Source organism: Oncorhynchus gorbuscha, linkage group LG04, assembly GCF_021184085.1.
Source record: "Oncorhynchus gorbuscha isolate QuinsamMale2020 ecotype Even-year linkage group LG04, OgorEven_v1.0, whole genome shotgun sequence".
In the NCBI taxonomy this organism is placed as follows: domain Eukaryota; kingdom Metazoa; phylum Chordata; class Actinopteri; order Salmoniformes; family Salmonidae; genus Oncorhynchus; species Oncorhynchus gorbuscha.
Window position 1 is genome coordinate 4,655,236 of NC_060176.1, and position 27,800 is coordinate 4,683,035.

A 27,800-nucleotide genomic window follows, 5' to 3' on the forward strand; every position below is an offset into this window, starting at 1 on the left:
GTCGGAGTTTATGGTAATGCATCTGTGACTGGTGTCCTGTCGTCTCCAGAGCAGAGAGAGGATCATCTGTCAATACAGACCTGTCTCTTGAGGTGCGTCTCAAACGGTGTCCTATTCCCTGTATAGTGCACTACTTTTGATCAGGGCCCAAATGGTTCTGGTCAAAAGTAGGGCAGTATATAGGGGATAGGATACCATTCGTGATGTAACCATGGCTTACAGTCCGTAATGTAATGCGATGATGACACCTGCCCAGACAGTCAGTGCTGTTGAGTAGAGACCAGTTCATAGACTCATTTACTATCCCGGTTGGCAATGCTGTTTCTCTCTCATATGGGCCTTTTAGTCGCCGTAGTTTCCTCTCATTGGTAAGAAATGTAATCATGCTTATAAAACAGGTTGGAACGCATGTTAATGCAGCATCATGATAATTGTTTCTATGGGCTGTAATCCCAAAACATGGGTCACAGGATCAAGGAAGCACATGACTACTCAAGTCTAACTTTCTACAGTCACTAGAACACAATGTATAAGGATCCTCCTTTACTGTCAATGGGAAAGATAGTTACATTGTAGATGATTGGTGTCTATGAGGAGTTCCAGGGTCAAGAAGACCACCACCAGGATGACCAGGGCCACCAGGAAACAGTTGAAGCCTGCACTGAGCAGACACACCTGCCACGGGGCTACCCTCCGCCCACAGCACGGCTTCAACCAGTTAGACCTGGAGAGAAGGAAGGAGGAGAGAGGGATAGAGGAGAGAGGAGGAGGAGAGAGGAAGAGAGGAGAGAGGAGGAGAGAGGGATAGAGGAGGAGAGAGGGATAGAGGAGAGAGGAGGAGGAGGAGAGAGGAATAGAGGAGAGAGGAGGAGAGAGAGAGGGATAAATGAGAGAGGAAGAGGAGAGGGATAGAGGAGAGAGGAGGAGAGAGGGATGGAGGAGAGAGGGATAGAGGAGAGAGGAGGAGGAGAGGGATAGAGGAGAGAGGAGGAGGAGAGGGATAGAAGAGAGAGGAGGAGAGAGGGATAGAGGAGAGAGGAAGAGGAGAGGGATAGAGGAGAGAGGGATAGAGGAGAGAGGAGGAGAGAGGGATAGAAGAGAGAGGAGGAGAGAGGGATAGATGAGAGAGGAAGAGGAGGGGGATAGAGGAGAGAGGAGGAGGAGAGAGGGATAGAGGAGAGAGGAGGAGAGAGGGATAGAGGAGAGAGGAGGAGAGAGGGATAGAGGAGAGAGGAGGAGAGAGGGATAGAAGAGAGAGGAGGAGAGAGGGATAGAGGAGAGAGGGATAGAAGAGAGAGGAGGAGAGAGGGATAGAGGAGAGAGGAGGAGAGGGATAGAGGAGAGAGAAGGAGGAGGAGAGAGGAATAGAGGAGAGAGGAGGAGAGACGGATAGAGGAGGAGAGAGGGATAGAGGAGAGAGGAATAGAAGAGAGAGGAGGAGAGAGGGATAGAGGAGAGAGGAAGAGGAGAGGGATAGAGGAGAGAGGAGGAGGAGAGAGGGATAGAGGAGAGAGGAGGAGGAGAGGGATAGAGGAGAGAGGAGGAGAGAGGGATAGAGGAGAGAGGAGGAGGAGAGAGGGATAGAAGAGAGAGGAGGAGAGAGGGATAGAGGAGAGAGGGATAGAAGAGAGAGGAGGAGAGAGGGATAGAGGAGGAGGAGAGGGATAGAGGAGAGAGGAATAGAGGAGAGTGGAGGAGAGAGGGATAGAGGAGGAGGAGAGAGGGATAGAGGAGAGAGGAGGAGGAGGAGGAGGAGAGAGGTATAGAGGAGAGAGGAGGAGGAGAGAGGGATAGAGGAGGAGGAGAGGGATAGAGGAGAGAGGAGGAGGAGAGAGGGATAGAGGAGGAGGAGATAGGGATAGAGGAGAGAGGGGAGGAGAGGGATAGAGGAGAGAGGAATAGAGGAGAGTGGAGGAGAGAGGGATAGAGGAGGAGGAGAGAGGGATAGAGGAGAGAGGAGGAGGAGGAGGAGAGAGGGATAGAGGAGAGAGGAGGAGGAGGAGAGAGGTATAGAGGAGGAGGAGAGAGGTATAGAGGAGAGAGGGTCAGTGAGAGTCAGTGTTAGTACACCAAAGACAGAGAGAAAGTACTTGTGTACGGACACAGGTTTGTATTCAACATTTAATTCTTTCAAAGATCTTACTGTACCAGCCGACTGTATGCTGACTGATGTTCCTTCTATTTGCCAACAGGGGGTGCTATTTAACAAATATAACCACATCAATGCAATGTAGTGAACCAGTTTCTAAACCCAACCTGGGTTTGGTGGGCTGGGGCAGTGGAGGCGGAAGAGTGTGAACAGAACAGAGACTGCATTAAGACAGAAAGACACTGAGGCTCTTTGAGTTGGTGACTTGTCTCTCAGGCATATCAGTGAGAGGATTAGTAAAGCAACTCTATTCAGAGGGCAATGAAGGGGTTGACTATATATTAGAAGACTCCATACAACAGTAACACATTTGAAGTTAATGAAAGAAAACACATGGATAGAATCTTATACAGAGCTCTTTCCCAGACTCACTGTTCCCTCCCTCTATTAGCAGTGGGAGACAGACAGGAGAAACGATGCCATTGCTCCAGCCAGAATGGAAACTTGGCTCGTCCTCTTCTGCACCTTTCACTGCTCCCCATGCAGTGGGTCTGGCATACAGAGAGTTTGGCTAATCACACCACTTCTGTGATCATGTCTTCATTCCCTTGCATGGTGCTAAGTAGAGATAAAACTATCAGTGGCAGTGGGCAGAATCAGTGGCAGTGGGCAGAATCAGTGGCAGTGGGCAGAATCAGTGGCAGGGGGCAGAATCAGTGGCAGGGGGCAGAATCAGTGGCAGTGGGCAGAATCAGTGGCAGTGGGCAGAATCAGTGGCAGTGGGCAGAATCAGTGGCAGTGGGCAGAATCAGTGGCAGGGGGCAGAATCAGTGGCAGTGGGCAGAATCAGTGGCAGTGGGCAGAATCAGTGGCAGTGGGCAGAATCAGTGGCAGTGGGCAGAATCAGTGGCAGGGGGCAGAATCAGTGGCAGTGGGCAGAATCAGTGGCAGGGGGCGGAATCAGTGGCAGTGGGCAGAATCAGTGGCAGGGGGCAGAATCAGTGGCAGTGGGCAGAATCAGTGGCGGTGGGCAGAATCAGTGGCGGTGGGCAGAATCAGTGGCAGTGGGCAGAATCAGTGGCAGTGGGCAGAATCAGTGGCAGTGGGCAGAATCAGTGGCAGGGGGCAGAATCAGTGGCAGTGGGCAGAATCAGTGGCGGTGGGCAGAATCAGTGGCATGGGGCAGAATCAGTGGCGGTGGGCAGAATCAGTGGCATGGGGCAGAATCAGTGGCAGTGGGCAGAATCAGTGGCAGTGGGCAGAATCAGTGGCAGTGGGCAGAATCAGTGGCAGTGGGCAGAATCAGTGGCAGGGGGCAGAATCAGTGGCAGTGGGCAGAATCAGTGGCAGTGGGCAGAATCAGTGGCAGTGGGCAGAATCAGTGGCAGGGGGCAGAATCAGTGGCAGTGGGCAGAATCAGTGGCAGTCAGTGGCAGAATCAGTGGCAGTGGGCAGAATCAGTGGCAGTGGGCAGAATCAGTGGCAGTGGGCAGAATCAGTGGCAGTGGGCAGAATCAGTGGCAGAATCAGGGCAGAATCAGTGGCAGTGGGCAGAATCAGTGGCAGTGGGCAGAATCAGTGGCAGTGGGCAGAATCAGTGGCAGTGGGCAGAATCAGTGGCAGTGGGCAGAATCAGTGGCAGTGGGCAGAATCAGTGGCAGTGGGCAGAATCAGTGGCAGTGGGCAGAATCAGTGGCAGGGGGCAGAATCAGTGGCAGTGGGCAGAATCAGTGGCAGGGGGCAGAATCAGTGGCAGTGGGCAGAATCAGTGGCGGTGGGCAGAATCAGTGGCGGTGGGCAGAATCAGTGGCAGTGGGCAGAATCAGTGGCAGTGGGCAGAATCAGTGGCAGTGGGCAGAATCAGTGGCAGTGGGCAGAATCAGTGGCAGTGGGCAGAATCAGTGGCAGTGGGCAGAATCAGTGGCATGGGGCAGAATCAGTGGCGGTGGGCAGAATCAGTGGCAGGGGCAGAATCAGTGGCAGTGGGCAGAATCAGTGGCAGTGGCAGTAGCAGAATCAGTGGCAGTGGGCAGAATCAGTGGCAGTGGGCAGAATCAGTGGCAGTGGGCAGAATCAGTGGCAGTGGGCAGAATCAGTCAGTGGCAGTGGGCAGAATCAGTGGCAGTGGGCAGAATCAGTGGCAGTGGGGCAGAATCAGTGGCAGTGGGCAGAATCAGTGGCGGTGGGCAGAATCAGTGGCGGTGGGCAGAATCAGTGGCAGGTGGGCAGAATCAGTGGCAGTGGGCAGAATCAGTGGCAGTGGGCAGAATCAGTGGCAGTGGGCAGAATCAGTGGCAGTGGGCAGAATCAGTGGCAGTGGGCAGAATCAGTGGCAGTGGGCAGAATCAGTGGCAGAATCAGTGGCAGGGGCAGAATCAGTGGCAGGGGGCAGAATCAGTGGCAGGGGGCAGAATCAGTGGCAGTGGGCAGAATCAGTGGCAGTGGGCAGAATCAGTGGCGGTGGGCAGAATCAGTGGCGGTGGGCAGAATCAGTGGCAGTGGGCAGAATCAGTGGCAGTGGGCAGAATCAGTGGCAGTGGGCAGAATCAGTGGCAGTGGGCAGAATCAGTGGCAGTGGGCAGAATCAGTGGGCAGTGGGCAGAATCAGTGGCAGTGGGCAGAATCAGTGGCAGTGGGCAGAATCAGTGGCAGTGGGCAGAATCAGTGGCAGTGGGCAGAATCAGTGGCAGGGGGCAGAATCAGTGGCAGTGGGCAGAATCAGTGGCAGTGGGCAGAATCAGTGGCAGTGGGCAGAATCAGTGGCAGTGGGCAGAATCAGTGGCAGTGGGCAGAATCAGTGGCAGTGGGCAGAATCAGTGGCAGTGGGCAGAATCAGTGGCAGTGGGCAGAATCAGTGGCAGTGGGCAGAATCAGTGGCAGTGGGCAGAATCAGTGGCAGTGGGCAGAATCAGTGGCAGTGGGCAGAATCAGTGGCAGTGGGGCAGAATCAGTGGCAGGGGGCAGAATCAGTGGCAGGGGGCAGAATCAGTGGCAGGGGGCAGAATCAGTGGCAGGGGCAGAATCAGTGGCAGTGGGCAGAATCAGTGGCAGTGGGCAGAATCAGTGGCATCAGTGGGCAGAATCAGTGGCAGTGGGCAGAATCAGTGGCAGGGGGCAGAATCAGTGGCAGTGGGCAGAATCAGTGGCAGTGGGCAGAATCAGTGGCAGTGGGCAGAATCAGTGGCAGTGGGCAGAATCAGTGGCAGGGCAGAATCAGTGGCAGGGCAGAATCAGTGGCAGTGGGCAGAATCAGTGGCAGAATGGGCAGAATCAGTGGCAGTGGGCAGAATCAGTGGCAGTGGGCAGAATCAGTGGCAGTGGGCAGAATCAGTGGCAGTGGGCAGAATCAGTGGCAGTGGGCAGAATCAGTGGCAGTGGGCAGAATCAGTGGCAGTGGGCAGAATCAGTGGCAGTGGGCAGAATCAGTGGCAGGGGGCAGAATCAGTGGCAGTGGGCAGAATCAGTGGCAGTGGGCAGAATCAGTGGCAGTGGGCAGAATCAGTGGCAGTGGGCAGAATCAGTGGCAGTGGGCAGAATCAGTGGCAGTGGGCAGTGGGCAGAATCAGTGGCAGGGGCAGAATCAGTGGCAGTGGGCAGAATCAGTGGCAGTGGGCAGAATCAGTGGCAGTGGGCAGAATCAGTGGCAGGGGGCAGAATCAGTGGGCAGAATCAGTGGCAGGGGCAGAATCAGTGGCAGTGGGCAGAATCAGTGGCAGTGGGCAGAATCAGTGGCAGTGGGCAGAATCAGTGGCAGGGGCAGAATCAGTGGCAGAATCAGTGGCAGTGGGCAGAATCAGTGGCAGTGGGCAGAATCAGTGGCAGTGGGCAGAATCAGTGGCAGGGGGCAGAATCAGTGGCAGTGGGCAGAATCAGTGGCGGTGGGCAGAATCAGTGGCATGGGGCAGAATCAGTGGCAGTGGGCAGAATCAGTGGCAGGGGCAGAATCAGTGGCAGTGGGCAGAATCAGTGGCAGTGGGCAGAATCAGTGGCAGTGGGCAGAATCAGTGGCAGGGGGCAGAATCAGTGGCAGTGGGCAGAATCAGTGGCAGGGGGCAGAATCAGTGGCAGTGGGCAGCAGAATCAGTGGCAGTGGGCAGAATCAGTGGCGGTGGGCAGAATCATGGGGCAGAATCAGTGGCAGTGGGCAGAATCAGTGGCAGTGGGCAGAATCAGTGGCAGTGGGCAGAATCAGTGGCAGTGGGCAGAATCAGTGGCAGTGGCAGAATCAGTGGGCAGAATCAGTGGCAGTGGGCAGAATCAGTGGCAGTGGCAGAATCAGTGGCAGTGGGCAGAATCAGTGGCAGTGGGCAGAATCAGTGGCAGTGGGCAGAATCAGTGGCGGTGGGCAGAATCAGTGGCAGTGGGCAGAATCAGTGGGCAGAATCAGTGGCAGGGGCAGAATCAGTGGCAGTGGGCAGAATCAGTGGCAGTGGGCAGAATCAGTGGCAGTGGGCAGAATCAGTGGCAGTGGGCAGAATCAGTGGCAGTGGGCAGAATCAGTGGCAGTGGGCAGAATCAGTGGCAGTGGGCAGAATCAGTGGCAGTGGGCAGAATCAGTGGCAGGGGGCAGAATCAGTGGCAGGGGGCAGAATCAGTGGCAGTGGGCAGAATCAGTGGCAGTGGGCAGAATCAGTGGCAGTGGGCAGAATCAGTGGCAGTGGGCAGAATCAGTGGCAGGGGGCAGAATCAGTGGCAGTGGGCAGAATCAGTGGCAGGGGGCAGAATCAGTGGCGGTGGGCAGAATCAGTGGCAGGGGCAGAATCAGTGGCAGTGGGCAGAATCAGTGGCAGTGGGCAGAATCAGTGGCAGTGGGCAGAATCAGTGGCAGTGGGCAGAATCAGTGGCAGTGGGCAGAATCAGTGGCAGTGGGCAGAATCAGTGGCAGTGGGCAGAATCAGTGGCAGTGGCAGGGCAGAATCAGTGGCAGGGCAGAATCAGTGGCAGTGGGCAGAATCAGTGGCAGTGGGCAGAATCAGTGGCAGTGGGCAGAATCAGTGGCAGTGGGCAGAATCAGTGGCAGTGGGCAGAATCAGTGGCAGAATCAGTGGCAGGGCAGAATCAGTGGCAGTGGGCAGAATCAGTGGCAGGGGGCAGAATCAGTGGCAGGGGGCAGAATCAGTGGCAGGGGGCAGAATCAGTGGCAGGGGCAGAATCAGTGGCAGTGGGCAGAATCAGTGGCAGTGGGCAGAATCAGTGGCAGTGGGCAGAATCAGTGGCAGTGGCAGAATCAGTGGCAGGGGGCAGAATCAGTGGCAGGGGCAGAATCAGTGGCAGTGGGCAGAATCAGTGGCAGTGGGCAGAATCAGTGGCAGTGGGCAGAATCAGTGGCAGTGGGCAGAATCAGTGGCAGTGGGCAGAATCAGTGGCAGTGGGCAGAATCAGTGGCGGTGGGCAGAATCAGTGGCAGGGGGCAGAATCAGTGGCAGTGGGCAGAATCAGTGGCAGGGGCAGAATCAGTGGCAGGGGGCAGAATCAGTGGCAGGGGGAATCAGTGGCAGGGGGCAGAATCAGTGGCAGTGGGCAGAATCAGTGGCAGTGGGCAGAATCAGTGGCAGTGGGCAGAATCAGTGGCAGTGGGCAGAATCAGTGGCAGTGGGCAGAATCAGTGGCGGTGGGCAGAATCAGTGGCGGTGGGCAGAATCAGTGGGCAGAATCAGTGGCAGTGGGCAGAATCAGTGGCAGTGGGCAGAATCAGTGGCAGGGCAGAATCAGTGGCAGAATCAGTGGGCAGAATCAGTGGCGGTGGGCAGAATCAGTGGCGGTGGGCAGAATCAGTGGCAGTGGGCAGAATCAGTGGCAGTGGGCAGAATCAGTGGCAGTGGGCAGAATCAGTGGCAGTGGGCAGAATCAGTGGCAGTGGGCAGAATCAGTGGCAGTGGGCAGAATCAGTGGCAGTGGGCAGAATCAGTGGCAGTGGGCAGAATCAGTGGCAGTGGGCAGAATCAGTGGCAGTGGGCAGAATCAGTGGCAGTGGGCAGAATCAGTGGCAGTGGGCAGAATCAGTGGCAGTGGGGCAGAATCAGTGGCAGGGGCAGAATCAGTGGCGGTGGGCAGAATCAGTGGCAGTGGGCAGAATCAGTGGCAGTGGGCAGAATCAGTGGCAGTGGGCAGAATCAGTGGCAGTGGGCAGAATCAGTGGCAGTGGGCAGAATCAGTGGCAGTGGGCAGAATCAGTGGCAGTGGGCAGAATCAGTGGCAGGGGCAGAAATGGCAGGGGCAGAATCAGTGGCAGGGGGCAGAATCAGTGGCAGGGGCAGAATCAGTGGCACTGGGCAGAATCAGTGGCAGTGGGCAGGGGCAGAATCAGTGGCAGTGGGCAGAATCAGTGGCAGTGGAATCAGTGGCAGTGGGCAGAATCAGTGGCAGTGGGCAGAATCAGTGGCAATGGCAGAATCAGTGGGCAGAATCAGTGGCAGTGGGCAGAATCAGTGGCAGTGGGCAGAATCAGTGGCAGTGGGCAGAATCAGTGGCAGTGGGCAGAATCAGTGGCAGTGGGCAGAATCAGTGGCAGTGGGCAGAATCAGTGGCAGTGGGCAGAATCAGTGGCAGTGGGCAGAATCAGTGGCAGTGGGCAGAATCAGTGGCAGTGGGCAGAATCAGTGGCAGTGGGCAGAATCAGTGGCATGGGCAGAATCAGTGGCAGTGGGCAGAATCAGTGGCAGTGGGCAGAATCAGTGGCAGTGGGCAGAATCAGTGGAATCAGTGGGCAGAATCAGTGGCAGTGGGCAGAATCAGTGGCAGTGGGCAGAATCAGTGGCAGGGGGCAGTGGTGGGCAGAATCAGTGGCAGTGGGCAGAATCAGTGGCAGTGGGCAGAATCAGTGGCAGTGGGCAGAATCAGTGGCAGGGGGCAGAATCAGTGGCAGTGGGCAGAATCAGTGGCAGTGGGCAGAATCAGTGGCAGGGGCAGAATCAGTGGCAGTGGGCAGAATCAGTGGCAGGGGGCAGAATCAGTGGCAGTGGGCAGAATCAGTGGCAGTGGGCAGAATCAGTGGCAGTGGGCAGAATCAGTGGCAGGGGGCAGAATCAGTGGCAGGGGCAGAATCAGTGGCAGTGGGCAGAATCAGTGGCAGTGGGCAGAATCAGTGGCAGTGGGCAGAATCAGTGGCAGTGGGCAGAATCAGTGGCAGGGGCAGAATCAGTGGCAGTGGGCAGAATCAGTGGCAGTGGGCAGAATCAGTGGCAGTGGGCAGAATCAGTGGCAGTGGGCAGAATCAGTGGCAGTGGGCAGAATCAGTGGCAGTGGGCAGAATCAGTGGCAGTGGGCAGAATCAGTGGCAGTGGGCAGAATCAGTGGCAGTGGGGCAGAATCAGTGGCAGTGGGGCAGAATCAGTGGCGGTGGGCAGAATCAGTGGCATGGGGCAGAATCAGTGGCATGGGCAGAATCAGTGGCAGTGGGCAGAATCAGTGGCAGTGGGCAGAATCAGTGGCAGTGGGCAGAATCAGTGGCAGTGGGCAGAATCAGTGGCAGTGGGCAGAATCAGTGGCAGTGGGCAGAATCAGTGGCAGTGGGCAGAATCAGTGGCAGTGGGCAGAATCAGTGGCGGTGGGCAGAATCAGTGGCAGTGGGCAGAATCAGTGGCAGTGGGCAGAATCAGTGGCAGTGGGCAGAATCAGTGGCAGTGGGCAGAATCAGTGGCGGTGGGCAGAAGTCAGTGGGCAGAATCAGTGGCAGAATCAGTGGCAGTGGGCAGAATCAGTGGCAGTGGGCAGAATCAGTGGCAGTGGGCAGAATCAGTGGCAGTGGGCAGAATCAGTGGCAGTGGGCAGAATCAGTGGCGGTGGGCAGAATCAGTGGCAGTGGGCAGAATCAGTGGCAGGGGGCAGAATCAGTGGCAGGGGCAGAATCAGTGGCAGGGGGCAGAATCAGTGGCAGGGGGCAGAATCAGTGGCAGTGGGCAGAATCAGTGGCAGTGGGCAGAATCAGTGGCAGTGGGCAGAATCAGTGGCAGTGGGCAGAATCAGTGGCAGTGGGCAGAATCAGTGGCAGTGGGCAGAAAGTGGCAGTGGGCAGAATCAGTGGGGGGCAGAATCAGTGGCAGTGGGCAGAATCAGTGGCAGTGGGCAGAATCAGTGGCAGTGGGCAGAATCAGTGGCAGCTGGGCAGAATCAGTGGCAGTGGGCAGAATCAGTGGCAGGGGGCAGAATCAGTGGCAGTGGGCAGAATCAGTGGCAGTGGGCAGAATCAGTGGCATGGGGCAGAATCAGTGGCAGTGGGCAGAATCAGTGGCAGGGGCAGAATCAGTGGCAGTGGGCAGAATCAGTGGCAGTGGGCAGAATCAGTGGCAGTGGGCAGAATCAGTGGCAGTGGGCAGAATCAGTGGCAGGGGGCAGAATCAGTGGCAGTGGGGAATCAGTGGCGGTGGGCAGAATCAGTGGCAGTGGGCAGAATCAGTGGCAGTGGGCAGAATCAGTGGCATGGGCAGAATCAGTGGCAGTGGGCAGAATCAGTGGCAGTGGGCAGAATCAGTGGCAGTGGGCAGAATCAGTGGCAGTGGGCAGAATCAGTGGCAGTGGGCAGAATCAGTGGCAGTGGGCAGAATCAGTGGCAGTGGGCAGAATCAGTGGCAGTGGGCAGAATCAGTGGCGGTGGGCAGAATCAGTGGCAGTGGGCAGAATCAGTGGCGGTGGGCAGAATCAGTGGCAGTGGGCAGAATCAGTGGCAGTGGGCAGAATCAGTGGGCAGAATCAGTGGGCAGAATCAGTGGCGGTGGGCAGAATCAGTGGCGGTGGGCAGAATCAGTGGCAGAATCAGTGGGCAGAATCAGTGGCAGTGGGCAGAATCAGTGGCAGTGGGCAGAATCAGTGGCAGTGGGCAGAATCAGTGGTGGGCAGAATCAGTGGCAGGGGGCAGAATCAGTGGCAGGGGGCAGAATCAGTGGCAGGGGGCAGAATCAGTGGCAGTGGGCAGAATCAGTGGCAGTGGGCAGAATCAGTGGCAGTGGGCAGAATCAGTGGCAGTGGGCAGAATCAGTGGCAGTGGGCAGAATCAGTGGCAGTGGGCAGAATCAGTGGCAGTGGGCAGAATCAGTGGCAGTGGGCAGAATCAACGGCAGTGGGCAGAATCAGTGGCAGTGGGCGCAGAATCAGTGGCAGTGGGCAGAATCAGTGGCAGTGGGCAGAATCAGTGGGCAGAATCAGTGGCAGTGGGCAGAATCAGTGGCAGTGGGCAGAATCAGTGGCAGTGGGCAGAATCAGTGGCAGAATCAACGGCAGTGGGCAGAATCAGTGGCAGTGGGCAGAATCAGTGGCAGTGGGCAGAATCAACGGCAGTGGGCAGAATCAGTGGCAGTGGGCAGAATCAACGGCAGTGGGCAGAATCAGTGGCGGTGGACAGAATCAGTGGCAGTGGGCAGAATCAACGGCAGTGGGCAGAATCAGTGGCAGTGGGCAGAATCAAGTGGCAGTGGGCAGAATCAGTGGGCAGAATCAGTGGCGGTGGACAGAATCAGTGGCAGTGGGCAGAATCAGTGGCAGTGGGCAGAATCAGTGGCAGTGGGCAGAATCAGTGGCAGTGGGCAGAATCAGTGGCAGTGGGCAGAATCAGTGGCAGAATCAGTGGCAGTGGGCAGAATCAGTGGCAGTGGGCAGAATCAGTGGCAGAATCAGTGGCAGTGGGCAGAATCAGTGGCGGTGGGCAGAATCAGTGGCAGGGGCAGAATCAGTGGCAGTGGGCAGAATCAGTGGCAGTGGGCAGAATCAGTGGCAGTGGGCAGAATCAGTGGCAGTGGGCAGAATCAGTGGCAGTGGGCAGAATCAGTGGCAGTGGGCAGAATCAGTGGCAGTGGGCAGAATCAGTGGCGGTGGGCAGAATCAGTGGCAGTGGGCAGAATCAGTGGCAGTGGGCAGAATCAGTGGTGGCAGAATCAGTGGCAGAATCAGTGGCGGGGGCAGAATCAGTGGCAGGTGGGCAGAATCAGTGGCAGTGGGCAGAATCAGTGGCAGTGGGCAGAATCAGTGGCAGTGGGCAGAATCAGGTGGGCAGCAGTGGGCAGAATCAGTGGCAGTGGGCAGAATCAGTGGCAGTGGACAGAATCAGTGGCAGTGGGCAGAATCAGTGGCAGTGGACAGAATCAGTGGCAGTGGACAGAATCAACGGCAGTGGGCAGAATCAACGGCAGTGGGCAGAATCAGTGGCGGTGGACAGAATCAGTGGCAGTGGGCAGAATCAACGGCAGTGGGCAGAATCAGTGGCAGTGGGCAGAATCAACGGCAGTGGGCAGAATCAGTGGCGGTGGACAGAATCAGTGGCAGTGGGCAGAATCAGTGGCAGTGGGCAGAATCAGTGGCAGTGGGCAGAATCAGTGGCAGTGGGCAGAATCAGTGGCAGTGGGCAGAATCAGTGGCAGTGGGCAGAATCAGTGGCGGTGGGCAGAATCAGTGGCAGGGGGCAGAATCAGTGGCAGTGGACAGAATCAGTGGCAGTGGGCAGAATCAGTGGCGGTGGGCAGAATCAGTGGCAGTGGGCAGAATCAGTGGCAGGGGGCAGAATCAGTGGCATGGGGCAGAATCAGTGGCGGTGGGCAGAATCAGTGGCGGTGGGCAGAATCAGTGGCAGTGGGCAGAATCAGTGGCAGTGGGCAGAATCAGTGGCAGTGGGCAGAATCAGTGGCAGTGGGCAGAATCAGTGGCGGTGGGCAGAATCAGTGGCGGTGGGCAGAATCAGTGGCAGTGGGCAGAATCAGTGGCAGTGGGCAGAATCAGTGGCAGTGGACAGAATCAGTGGCAGTGGACAGAATCAGTGGCAGTGGGCAGAATCAGTGGCAGTGGACAGAATCAGTGGCAGTGGACAGAATCAGTGGCAGTGGGCAGAATCAGTGGCAGTGGGCAGAATCAGTGGCAACCCCCTCACACACACATACAGTGGGGAGAACAAGTATTTGATACACTGCCGATTTTGCAGATTTTCCTACTTACAAAGCATGTCTTGGTCTGTAATTGTTATCATAGGTACACTTCAACTGTGAGAGATGGAATCTAAAACAAAAATCACATTGTATGATTTTTAAGTAATTCAGTTGCATTTTATTGCATGACATAGTAATTTGATCACCTACCAACCATTAAGAATTCTGGCCCTCACAGACCTGTTAGTTTTTCTTTAAGAAGCCCTCCTGTTCTCCAGTCATTACCTTTATTAACTGCACCTGTTTGAACTCATTACCTGTATAAATGACACCTGTCCACACACTCAATCAAACAGTCTCCAACCTCTCCACACTGGCCAAGACCATAGAGTTGTGTAAGGACATCAGGGATAAAATTGTAGACCTGCACAAGCCTGGGATGGGCTACAGGACAACAGGCAAGCAGCTTGGTGAGAAGGCAACAACTGTTGGCGCAATTATTAGAAAATGGAAGAAGTTCAAGATGTCGGTCAATCAGCCTCGGTCTGGGGCTCCATGCAAGATCTCACCTCGTGGGGCATCAATGATCATGAGGAAGGTGAGGGATCAGCCCAGAACTACACGGCAGGACCTGGTCAATGACCTGAAGAGAGCTGGGACCACCGTCTCAAAGAAAACCATTAGTAACACACTACGCCGTCATGGATCATGGATTAAAATCCTGCAGCGTACGCAAGGTCCCCCTGCTCAAGCCAGCGTATGTCCAGACACATCTGAAATTTGCCAATTACCATCTGGATGATCCATGGGAGAAGGTCATGTGGTCTGATGAGACAAAAATAGAGCCTTTTGGTCTTCTAAGGAAGAAGAAGGATGAGTACAACCCCAAGAACACCATCCCAACCGTGAAGCATGGAGGTGGAAACATCATTCTTTGGAGATGCTTTTCTGCAAAGGGGACAGGACGACTGCACCGTATTGAGGGGAGGATGGATGGGGCCATGTATCGTGAGATCTTGGCCAACAACCTCCTTCCCTCAGTAAGAGTATTGAAGATGGGTCGTGGCTGGGTCTTCCAGCATGACAACGACCCGAAACACACAGCCAGGGAAACTAAGGAGTGTCTCCATAAGAAGCATCTCAAGGTCCTGGAGTGGCCTAGCCAGTCTCCAGACCTGAACCCAATAGAACATCTTTGGAGGGAGCTGAAAGTCCGTATTGCCCAGCAACAGCCCCAAAACCTGAAGGATCTGGAGAAGGTCTGTATGGAGGAGTGGGCCAAAATCCCTGCTGCAGTGTGTGCAAACCTGGTCAAGAACTACAGGAAACGTATGATATCTGTAATTGCAAACAAAGGTTTCTGTACCAAATATTAAGTTCTGCTTTTCTGATGTATCAAATACTTATGTCATGCAATAAAATGCTAATTAATTATTTAAAAATCATGCAATGTGATTTTCTGGATTTTTGTTTTAGATTCCGTCTCTCACAGTTGAAGTGTACCTTTGATAAAAATTACAGACCTCGACATGCTTTGTAAGTAGGAAACCTGCAAAATCGGCAGTGTATCAAATACTTGCTCTCCCCAATGTATATTCCCAGGATAGAGATGCTTGTATGTATCACATCCTCAGTGGAGGGCAACTGCTGCGGTCATTAGTAGGGAATGAGGCTTGGCTGGAATGACTTTAGATGTTTAAATGGGGCCATTTAGTCTTAATGTTAAGCGACATGTGGATATGAATATGCAAGTGATACTGTATGAGCCTCATAATATTATGTAGGAATTGTTACATGAACGGTGTCTTACTTACTCATGCAAACGAGGACGATACACCATTTGTGTGTGTGTGCCTACAGGATGTGCCCAGTTATACCACAGTGAATGACAACAGGCATCCTCTCTGAAGAATTCATATTTTTCTCCTCCATTCATTCAGACTTCACCCAGAGTAGGCTAACACGAGGCAATGAGTAAAGGACTCTTACAGCAGCTGCTGAACAGTTCAGACCTCTCACTCTTTCTCTCTTTTCTCCTCTCTTTCTCTCTCTCTCCAGGTCTTCTCTCTCTCTCTCTCTCTCTTCTTTCTCTCGACTCTCTCTCTCTCTCTCTCTCAAAACTCTTCTTCTGTCTCCTCTCTCTCTCTCTCTCTCTCTGAGGGTAGTGGTAGGTACAGTTGGCACGGGCAACCCCACAAGCCCGTAAACAATGCTAGGCTAATCTAATAGAGCCATAATCACGCTGTTAGCAATCATCTTTCTGGCGCTCGGCGAGGTTCGGTGGGGCTGGAGTGTGTATGGTGGTCCAGATGGTGTTGACTCTGCTCTCTCTCTCTCTCTACCGTCAGTGGCCGTGTCTCAGCCAGACTCACAGGATGCAGTTACCACCATGCCAGCCTGGGCCTGGACACCTCATCTCCTCATCCCCTTATTTCCTATCTCATCTCCACAACGGAGAGGGGACAGACAGCAGGGTGGAGTCATATGCTAGAAACTGCCATAGATTTGACAGATCTGCTCAGATTTATACATGTTTGTTGTCATTTGGCAGTTACTCTTGTCCAAAGCATCTTACAGGAGCAATTCGACTTAAGTGCCTTGCTCAAGGGCACATACAGATTTTTCACCTAGCCAGCTCGGGGATTCGAACAACTGACCTTTCGTAAGTTGTTACTGGCGTTCCAAGCTCCTAAGCGATAGGCTACCTGCCGCAGATCAGCTGTTAGGAGAATAGTAATAGCTTGGATATGAAATATTAAAGTGTACACAAAGTCTTCTGATGTCTTCAGTGTTCAGTGTCTATAAACACCTTCCTCAAGACCCTGCTGGTGATACATAATGAGACATCTCCAACCACCCCACCTGACAGCATACAGTATGTTACCATCCTACAGGGGATGTTTTTCTTAGATCAAACTCCAGCTGCTAGGCCTCAATCCCTGACTTACGCTCCAAACGTTGGCCATGCTAAACACCATAAGACCCATGCATCTTTTAGACTAATGTATACACCCTTATGTTATACTAGGTCAATTGTGGTTCCATAGCTCGGGCTGACAGTGGGGACTTGAAGAGCAGAATCAACATCCTCTGCAGAATCAAAACAGTTGCTTTGACTTAAATAAAGTTTCTGTGTTAAAGTTCACAGCTAGCCATTGTTATGTAAAAGCCAGCTGAAAAGTACCACTGGCCTGGCTTTGGCCCCAAGTGAGAGCAGGTTTTCCGGATCCATGGCCCAGTGAGACCCAGGTTCTGACCCATGTAGATGGAAACAGAAAAGTCTGAGTTTTTGGGGTAAAACACTGGGCTTAATCCTGTATGGAAATGAACCACTAAGACAGTGGTTCCCAACTCCAGTTCTCGAGAACCTCCAACTAGTAGACATTTTTATTGGAGCCCCGGACAAGCAAACCTCCATCCATTCTACTGTTCTATCTGTCACAGGGATATAGAAGAAAGACAATGTCACTAGTCATCTAAGTGAAGTATATACCAACAAAATAACATTAGGGAATGGAGACGATTTTAATATATAATAGGAGGTGTCAGAGGAAAGCCCATAAAATGATCAGAGACTCCAGTCACCATAGACTGTTTTCTCTGCTACCACACGGCAAGCGGTACTGGAGCTAGGACCAAGAGGCTCCTCAACAGCTTCTACCCCCAAGCCATAAGAATGACAAACAATTAATAAAATCGTCATGGGACAATTTACATTGACCCCCCATCCTCCTTTTTGTACACTGCTGCTACTCACTGTTTATTATCTATGCATAGTCACTTCACCCCTACCTACATGTAGAAATGACCTCAACTAGCCTGTATCCCTGCACACTGACTTGGTACCGGTGCCCCCTGTATATAGCCTCCACACTGACTCGGTACCGGTACCCCCTGTATATAGCCTCCACACTGACTCGGTACCGGTGCCCCCTGTATACAGCCTCCACACTGACTCGGTACCGGTGCCCCCTGTATATAGCCTCCACACTGACTCTGTACCGGTGCCCCCTGTATATAGCCTCCACACTGACTCACCGGTGCCCCCTGTATATAGCCTCCACACTGACTCGGTACCGGTGCCCCCTGTATATAGCCTCCACACTGACTCGGTACCGGTGCCCCTGTATATAGCCTCCACACTGACTCGGTACCGGTGCCCCTGTATATAGCCTCCACACTACTATAGTATATAGCCTCCACACTGACTCGGTACCGGTGCCCCCTGTATATAGCCTCCACACTGACTCTGTACCGGTGCCCCCTGTATATAGCCTCCACACTGACTCGGTACCGGTGCCCCCTGTATATAGCCTCCACACTGACTCGGTACCGGTGCCCCTGTATATAGCCTCCACACTGACTCCGGTACCGGTGCCCCCTGTATATAGCCTCCACACTGACTCGGTACCGGCCCCCTGTATATAGCCTCCACACTGACTCGGTACCGGTGCCCCTGTATATAGCCTCCACACTGACTCGGTACCGGTGCCCCCTGTATATAGCCTCCACACTGACTCGGTACCGGTGCCCCTGTATATAGCCTCCACACTGACTCGGTACCGGTGCCCCTGCCTCCACATATAGCCTCCACACTGACTCGGTACCGGTGCCCCCTGTATATAGCCTCCACACTGACTCGGTACCGGTGCCCCCTGTATATAGCCTCCACACTGACTCGGTACCGGTGCCCCTGTATATAGCCTCCACACTGACTCGGTACCGGTGCCCCCTGTATATAGCCTCCACACTGACTCGGTACCGGTGCCCCCTGTATATAGCCTCCACACTGACTCGGTACCGGTGCCCCCTGTATATAGCCTCCACACTGACTCGGTACCGGTGCCCCCTGTATATAGCCTCCACACTGACTCGGTACTTGGTGCCCCCTGTATATAGCCTCCACACTGACTCGGTACCGGTGCCCCCTGTATATAGCCTCCACACTGACTCGGTACCGGTGCCCCCTGTATATAGCCTCCACACTGACTCGGTACCGGTGCCCCCTGTATATAGCCTCCACACTGACTGACCGGTGCCCCCTGTATATAGCCTCCACACTGACTCGGTACCGGTGCCCCCTGTATATAGCCTCCACACTGACTCGGTACTTGGTGCCCCCTGTATATAGCCTCCACACTGACTCGGTACCGGTGCCCCCTGTATATAGCCTCCACACTGACTCGGTACCGGTGCCCCCTGTATATAGCCTCCACACTGACTGTACCGGTGCCCCCTGTATATAGCCTCCACACTGACTCGGTACCGGTGCCCCCTGTATATAGCCTCCACACTGACTCCGGTACCGGTGCCCCCTGTATATAGCCTCCACACTGACTCGGTACCGGTGCCCCCTGTATACAGCCTCCACACTGACTCCGTACCGGTGCCCCCTGTATATAGCCTCCACACTGACTCGGTACCGGTGCCCCCTGTATATAGCCTCCACACTGACTCGGTACCGGTGCCCCCTGTATATAGCCTCCACACTGACTCGGTACCGGTGCCCCCTGTATATAGCCTCCACACTGACTCGGTACCGGTGCCCCTGTATATAGCCTCCACACTGACTCGGTACCGGTGCCCCTGTATATAGCCTCCACACTGACTCGGTACCGGTGCCCCCTGTATATAGCCTCCACACTGACTCGGTACCGGTGCCCCCTGTATATAGCCTCCACACTGACTCGGTACCGGTGCCCCTGTATATAGCCTCCACACTGACTCGGTACCGGTGCCCCCTGTATATAGCCTCCACACTGACTCGGTACCGGTGCCCCCTGTATATAGCCTCCACACTGACTCGGTACCGGTGCCCCCTGTATATAGCCTCCACACTGACTCGGTACCGGTGCCCCCTGTATATAGCCTCCACACTGACCGGTGCCCCCTATAGCCTCACACTGATATAGCCTCCACACTGACTCGGTACCGGTGCCCCCTGTATATAGCCTCCACACTGACTCGGTACCGGTGCCCCCTGTATATAGCCTCCACACTGACTCGGTACCGGTGCCCCCTGTATATAGCCTCCACACTGACTGACGGTGCCCCCTGTATATAGCCTCCACACTGACTCGGTACCGGTGCCCCCTGTATATAGCCTCCACACTGACTCGGTGCCCCCTGTATATAGCCTCCACACTGACTCGGTACCGGTGCCCCCTGTATATAGCCTCCACACTGACTCGGTACCGGTGCCCCTGTATATAGCCTCCACACTGACTCGGTACCGGTGCCCCCTGTATATAGCCTCCCACTGACTGACCGGTGCCCCCTGTATATAGCCTCCACACTGACTCGGTACCGGTGCCCCCTGTATATAGCCTCCACACTGACTCGGTACCGGTGCCCCCTGTATATAGCCTCCACGGTGCCCCCTGACTCGGTACCGGTGCCCCCTGTATATAGCCTCCACACTGACTCGGTACCGGTGCCCCCTGTATATAGCCTCCACACTGACTCGGTACCGGTGCCCCCTGTATATAGCCTCCACACTGACTCGGTACCGGTGCCCCTGTATATAGCCTCCACACTGACTCGGTACCGGTGCCCCCTGTATATAGCCTCCACACTGACTCGGTACCGGTGCCCCCTGTATATAGCCTCCACACTGACTGACCGGTGCCCCTGTATATAGCCTCCACACTGACTCGGTACCGGTGCCCCCTGTATATAGCCTCCACACTGACTCGGTACCGGTGCCCCCTGTATATAGCCTCCACACTGACTCACCGGTGCCCCCTGTATATAGCCTCCACACTGACTCGGTACCGGTGCCCCTGTATATAGCCTCCACACTGACTCGGTACCGGTGCCCCCTGTATATAGCCTCCACACTGACTCGGTACCGGTGCCCCCTGTATATAGCCTCCACACTGACTCGGTACCGGTGCCCCCTGTATATAGCCTCCACACTGACTCGGTACCGGTGCCCCCTGTATATAGCCTCCACACTGATACCGGTGCCCCCTGTATATAGCCTCCACACTGACTCGGTACCGGTGCCCCCTGTATATAGCCTCCACACTGACTCGGTACCGGTGCCCCCTGTATATAGCCTCCACACTGACTCGGTACCGGTGCCCCCTGTATATAGCCTCCACACTGACTCGGTACCGGTGCCCCCTGTATATAGCCTCCACACTGACTGACGGTGCCCCCTGTATATAGCCTCCACACTGACTCGGTACCGGTGCCCCCTGTATATAGCCTCCACACTGACTCGGTACCGGTGCCCCCTGTATATAGCCTCCACACTGACTCGGTACCGGTGCCCCCTGTATATAGCCTCCACACTGACTCGGTACCGGTGCCCCCTGTATATAGCCTCCACACTGACTCGGTACCGGTGCCCCCTGTATATAGCCTCCACACTGACTCGGTACCGGTGCCCCCTGTATATAGCCTCCACACTGACTCGGTACCGGTGCCCCCTGTATATAGCCTCCACACTGACTCGGTACCGGTGCCCCCTGTATATAGCCTCCACACTGACTCGGTACCGGTGCCCCCTGTATATAGCCTCCACACTGACTCGGTACCGGTGCCCCCTGTATATAGCCTCCACACTGACTCGGTACCGGTGCCCCCTGTATATAGCCTCCACACTGACTCGGTACCGGTGCCCCCTGTATATAGCCTCCACACTGACTCGGTACTTGGTGCCCCCTGTATATAGCCTGACCGGTACCGGTGCCCCCTGTATATAGCCTCCACACTGACTCGGTACCGGTGCCCCCTGTATATAGCCTCCACACTGACTCGGTACCGGTGCCCCCTGTATATAGCCTCCACACTGACTCGGTACCGGTGCCCCCTGTATATAGCCTCCACACTGACTCGGTACCGGTGCCCCCTGTATATAGCCTCCACACTGACTCGGTACCGGTGCCCCCTGTATATAGCCTCCACACTGACTCACCTTGGTGCCCCCTGTATATAGCCTCCACACTGACTCGGTACCGGTGCCCCCTGTATATAGCCTCCACACTGACTCGGTACCGGTGCCCCCTGTATATAGCCTCCACACTGACTCGGTACCGGTGCCCCCTGTATATAGCCTCCACACTGACTCGGTACCGGTGCCCCCTGTATATAGCCTCCACACTGACTCACCGGTGCCCCCTGTATATAGCCTCCACACTGACTCGGTACCGGTGCCCCCTGTATATAGCCTCCACACTGACTCGGTACCGGTAGCCTCCACACTGACACCGGTGCCCCCTGTATATAGCCTCCACACTGACTGCCCCCTGTAGCCTCCACACTGGTGCCCCTGTATATAGCCTCCACACTGACTCGGTACCGGTGCCCCCTGTATATAGCCTCCACACTGACTCGGTACCGGTGCCCCCTGTATATAGCCTCCACACTGACTCGGTACCGGTGCCCCCTGTATATAGCCTCCACACTGACTCGGTACCGGTGCCCCCTGTATATAGCCTCCACACTGACTCGGTACCGGTGCCCCCTGTATATAGCCTCCACACTGACTCGGTACCGGTGCCCCCTGTATATAGCCTCCACACTGACTCGGTACCGGTGCCCCCTGTATATAGCCTCCACACTGACTCGGTGGTGACCGGTGCCCCCTGTATATAGCCTCCACACTGACTCGGTGCCCGGTGCCTCCCACCGGTACCGGTGCCCCCTGTATATAGCCTCCACACTGACTCGGTACGGTGCCCCCTGTATATAGCCTCCACACTGACTCGGTACCGGTGCCCCCTGTATATAGCCTCCACACTGACTCGGACCGGTGCCCCCTGTATATAGCCTCCACACTGACTCGGTACCGGTGCCCCCTGTATATAGCCTCCACACTGACTCGGTACCGGTGCCCCTGTATATAGCCTCCACACTGACTCGGTACCGGTGCCCCCTGTATATAGCCTCCACACTGACTCGGTACCGGTGCCCCCTGTATATAGCCTCCACACTGACTCGGTACCGGTGCCCCCTGTATATAGCCTCCACACTGACTCGGTACCGGTGCCCCCTGTATATAGCCTCCCACTGACTGACGGTGCCCCCTGTATATAGCCTCCACACTGACCGTACCGGTGCCCCCTGTATATAGCCTCCACACTGACTCGGTACCGGTGCCCCCTGTATATAGCCTCCCACACTGATATAGCCTCCACACTGGTACCGGTGCCCCCTGTATATAGCCTCCCACCGGTACCGGTGCCCCCTGTATATAGCCTCCACACTGACTCGGTACCGGTGCCCCCTGTATATAGCCTCCACACTGACACCGGTACCCCCTGTATATAGCCTCCACACTGACTCGGTACTGGTGCCCCCTGTATATAGCCTCCACACTGACTCGGTACCGGTGCCCCCTGTATATAGCCTCCACACTGACTCGGTACCGGTGCCCCCTGTATATAGCCTCCACACTGACTCGGTACCGGTGCCCCCTGTATATAGCCTCCACACTGACTCGGTACCGGTGCCCCTGTATATAGCCTCCACACTGACTCGGTACCGGTGCCCCCTGTATATAGCCTCCACACTGACTCGGTACCGGTGCCCCCTGTATATAGCCTCCACACTGACTCGTTACCGGTGCCCCCTGTATATAGCCTCCACACTGACTCGTTACCGGTGCCCCCTGTATATAGCCTCCACACTGACTCGTTACCGGTGCCCCCCTGTATATAGCCTCCACACTGACTCGGTACCGGTGCCCCCTGTATATAGCCTCCACACTGACTCGGTACCGGTGCCCCCTGTATATAGCCTCCTGACTCACTGAGCCTCCACACTGACTCCGTACCGGTGCCCCCTGTATATAGCCTCCACACTGACTCGGTGGCCTACTGACGGTGCCCCCTGTATATAGCCTCCACACTGACTCGGTACCGGTGCCCCCTGTATATAGCCTCCACACTGACTCGGTACCGGTGCCCCCTGTATATAGCCTCCACACTGACCACATGCCCCCTGTATATAGCCTCCACACTGACTCGGTACCGGTGCCCCCTGTTAGCCTCCACACTGACTCGGTACCGGTGCCCCCTGTATATAGCCTCCACACTGACTCGGTACCGGTGCCCCCTGTATATAGCCTCCACACTGACTCGGTACCGGTGCCCCCTGTATATAGCCTCCACACTGACTCGGTACCGGTGCCCCTGTATATAGCCTCCACACTGACTCGGTACCGGTGCCCCCTGTATATAGCCTCCACACTGACTCGGTACCGGTGCCCCCTGTATATAGCCTCCACACTGACTCGGTACCGGTGCCCCCTGTATATAGCCTCCACACTGACTCGGTACCGGTGCCCCCTGTATATAGCCTCCACACTGACTCGGTACCGGTGCCCCCTGTATATAGCCTCCACACTGACTCGGTACCGGTGCCCCCTGTATATAGCCTCCACACTGACTCGGTACCGGTGCCCCCTGTATATAGCACTCCACACTGACTGACTCGGTACCGGTGCCCCCTGTATATAGCCTCCACACTATAGTATATAGCCTCCACACTGACTCGGTACCGGTGCCCCCTGTATATAGCCTCCACACTGACTCGGTACCGGTGCCCCCTGTATATAGCCTCCACACTGACTACCGGTGCCCCCTGTATATAGCCTCCACACTGACTCGGTACCGGTGCCCCCTGTATATAGCCTCCACACTGACTCGGTACCGGTGCCCCCTGTATATAGCCTCCACACTGACTCGGTACCGGTGCCCCCTGTATATAGCCTCCACACTGACTCGGTACCGGTGCCCCCTGTATATAGCCTCCACACTGACTCGGTACCGGTGCCCCCTGTATATAGCCTCCCACACTACCGGTGCCCCCTGTATATAGCCTCCACACTGACCGGTGCCCCCTGTATATAGCCTCCACACTGACTCGGTACCGGTGCCCCCTGTATATAGCCTCCACACTGACTCGGACCGGTGCCCCTGTATATAGCCTCCACACTGACCCGGTACCGGTGCCCCCTGTATATAGCCTCCACACTGACTCGGTACCGGTGCCCCCTGTATACAGCCTCCACACTGACTCGGTACCGGTACCCCCTGTATATAGCCTCCACACTGACTCGGTACCGGTGCCCCCTGTATACAGCCTCCACACTGACTCGGTACCGGTACCCCCTGTATATAGCCTCCACACTGACTCGGTACCGGTGCCCCCTGTATACAGCCTCCACACTGACTCGGTACCGGTGCCCCCTGTATATAGCCTCCACACTGACTCGGTACCGGTGCCCCCTGTATACAGCCTCCACACTGACTCGGTACCGGTACCCCCTGTATATAGCCTCCACACTGACTCGGTACCGGTACCCCCTGTATACAGCCTCCACACTGACTCGGTACCGGTACCCCCTGTATACAGCCTCCACACTGACTCGGTACCGGTACCCCCTGTATACAGCCTCCACACTGACTCGGTACCGGTACCCCCTGTATACAGCCTTGTTATTGTTATTCTTATTGTGTTACTTTTTATTATTACTTTTTTTTTGTCTACTTGGTAAATATTTTCTTAACTCTCCTTGAACTGCACTGTTGGTTAAGGGTTTGTCAGTAAGCATTTCATAGTAAAGTCTACACTTGTTGTATTCGGCGCATGTGACAAATAAAGTTTGATTTGATGTGATTTTACCCATCAAAAAGGCTCCAGCTGTGAAAGGCATGTATTGTCTTTAGTTCATGGATATAGACCTACACACCATTGTGTAACATTTGACTTTCTAACATCTGGTGGTGACCTTACTTGACATTTGAAGGGGTCGCATTGATTTGCTTTGGGACAATTCTCTGCAGTTATATTCTACATTCAAATCCATCTCAGGAACGCATCTTTCATAGTTCATTTATACTGCCCTCCGCAGAGAGGGTAAAATATGGTCATTTCTCCCAAACAATAAAAAGCCTTGAGTAGGAGTAGTAAAACAAGCTGAATGTGCTGAAGAACACTTCAGGGCATCATTAATAAAGGAGAAATGGTACTTTAAAAGAACTGCAAAAACTGCATAAGAGTAACTACATGTAACTGCCAAAATAAAGGAAACACCAACATAGTGTCTTAATGGGGTGTTAGGCCACCACGAGCCAGAACAGCTTCAATGCACCTTAGCAGAGATTCTACAAGTGTCCGGAAACACTATTGGAAGGATGCGACACCATTCGTCCACAATACATTTTTAATGATGGTGGAAAACGCAGTCTCAGTCGCCACTCCAGAATCTCCCATACAGTAAGTGTTCAATTGGGTTGAGATCTGGTGACTGAGATGGCCATGGCATATCGTTTACATCGTTTTCATGCTCATCAAACCATTCAGTGACCACTCGTGCCCTGTGGATGGGGCCATTGTCATCCTATCGGGGCATAGCCATGGTAGCCAAAACAATGGCCTGCCCAGCATTCTTATACATGACCCAAAACATGACGGGCTGTTAACTACTTAATTAACTCAGGAACCACACCTGTGTGGAAGCATCTGCTTTCAATATACTTTGTATCCCACATTTACTTGTGTTTCCATTATTTTGGCAGTTACCTGTACATTACAGTGACTTATTTCTGATTGAGCGGACCTATGCAGCATTTACTGCGAATGCCTTTAAATTTCAGTCGCGCTATAGCACTGAACTTCCGTGATACGGATTGAATCGAGCCCTCTTCTCTCATCCGCTCAAGTAAGGACCAACACAGAATGGACATTAACACTGTCACATGACCCGAGTGGCTGGATGAGTGAGGTCAAATGACCTGACCTTGATCTCATTGCAGGAAGTATTCCTCCAATTTCCCATCCACCCAGTCAGAGGCAGCGCCAAGTATCCCCTTCAAATGAGCATCACAGCATCAAACCTAAATACTTCTTTAGGAAATCATCTTTAACGGATACAAGTAACCTAAGCAATGTTTTTTTTAGCGCAGCACACATTGCCAGAAGAATGAACCGGTCACAGACGAGGGCCTGCAGAAAGGGGTTCATCATGGACATGATATCACATAGGCTACACTCTGAGGAGTCAACAAAACAATGACACACCAGACAGCCTAAATATGGACAGCAACTCATGTCTGGACATGGATGTCCCAAAGGAACACACTGACACTCTCTCACCATCTCTCTTTCATACATTATTCCTGTCTCTGTCTGTCTGTCTGTCTGTCTGTCTGTCTGTCTGTCTGTCTGTCTGTCTGTCTGTCTGTCTGTCTGTCTGTCTGTCTGTCTGTCTGTCTGTCTGTCTGTCTGTCTGTCTGTCTGTCTGTCTGTCTGTCTGTCTGTCTGTCTGTCTGTCTGCCTGTCTCTCTCTCTCGCTCTCGCTCTCTCTCCCCCCTATCTCTCTAATTATTTCTGTCTTTCATACACTCTCCCTCTATCTCTTTCTATGGTGCTCTCTTCCTGTCTCTCTCCCTCTTCACACGTCTGCTTAGGACAGGTTGATAACGGCATCAGTGGAGGCCTGGTGGGGGGAGATTGAGCCGGGCTGGACAGGGAAACAGAGGAGGTAGATTAAATCATGCTATCAATATGACCGAGTGGAGCGGGCAAGGAGTGTGGGGCTAAACACAGCAATCAGCCAACATCCCTCCCTCAGAGTGCAGATGGTCCATGATAAAGGACTGCAACTCCTACACACACTGACTGACTTCAGTAGATGATACACCACCTCTTTCTCTCTGATCTCTTATTTGCCTTTATCGGGGCTCAGGTTAGAACAATCCTTATCAGCCAATCACAGACGATTTGTATAACACAGTCTATTTGCTCAAGCATCACAGCAAAATCAGGGGGAAGAGGAGGATGAGCTGCCTTCATTTCCCTTTCCTCCCTTCCTTCCCTTCAAATACATTATCAGGACGTGACCTTTTAGATCATTCCAGGAAATATAGACCTACTCACTGGCTCCTGAGTGAAGAGATTGAGAAAGAGAGAGAGAGAGAGAGAGAGAGAGAGAGAGAGAGAGAGAGAGAGAGAGAGAGAGAGAGAGAGAGAGAGAGAGAGAGAGAGAGAGAGAGAGAACAATTGAGGACCAACTCAGAAGTCTGACTGGAAGTATTTCTCTGAACTGAACTTCTTGAGGTATTGTATTGACTGGAAGTATTTCTCTGAACTGTACTATACCTTCCTCCCTCACAGGGCAGTGAACTATACCTTCCTCCCTCACAGGGCAGTGAACTATACCTTCCTCCCTCACAGGGCAGTGAACTATACCTTCCTCCCTCACAGGGCAGTGAACTATACCTTCCTCCCTAACAGGGCAGTGAACTATACCTTCCTCCATCACAGGGCAGTGAACTATACCTTCCTCCATCACAGGGCAGTGAACTATACCTTCCTCCCTCACAGGGCAGTGAACTATACCTTCCTCCATCACAGGGCAGTGAACTATACCTTCCTCCATAACAGGGCAGTGAACTATACCTTCCTCCATCACAGGGCAGTGAACTATACCTTCCTCCATCACAGGGCAGTGAACTATACCTTCCTCCCTCACAGGGCAGTGAACTATACCTTCCTCCCTCACAGGGCAGTGAACTATACCTTCCTCCATAACAGGGCAGTGAACTATACCTTCCTCCATCACAGGGCAGTGAACTATACCTTCCTCCATCACAGGGCAGTGAACTATACCATCCTCCATCACAGGGCAGTGAACTATACCTTCCTCCATAACAGGGCAGTGAACTATACCTTCCTCCCTCACAGGGCAGTGAACTATACCTTCCTCCCTCACAGGGCAGTGAACTATACCATCCTCCATCACAGGGCAGTGAACTATACCTTCCTCCATCACAGGGCAGTGAACTATACCTTCCTCCATCACAGGGCAGTGAACTATACCTTCCTCCCTCACAGGGCAGTGAACTATA

General features: G+C 54.3%; 1 protein-coding gene across 1 annotated transcript in view; it reads right to left on the reverse strand.

The window, feature by feature from the left end:
- The window catches only part of LOC124033080 (transmembrane protein 266-like), a 98,446-nt gene that overhangs the window by 25,738 nt on the left and 44,908 nt on the right, over positions 1–27,800 (reverse strand). The window contains exon 4 of the mRNA XM_046345013.1: positions 570–724. Within this exon, the coding sequence (XP_046200969.1) occupies positions 570–724 (155 nt within the window). The remainder of the gene's footprint in view (positions 1–569; positions 725–27,800) is intronic.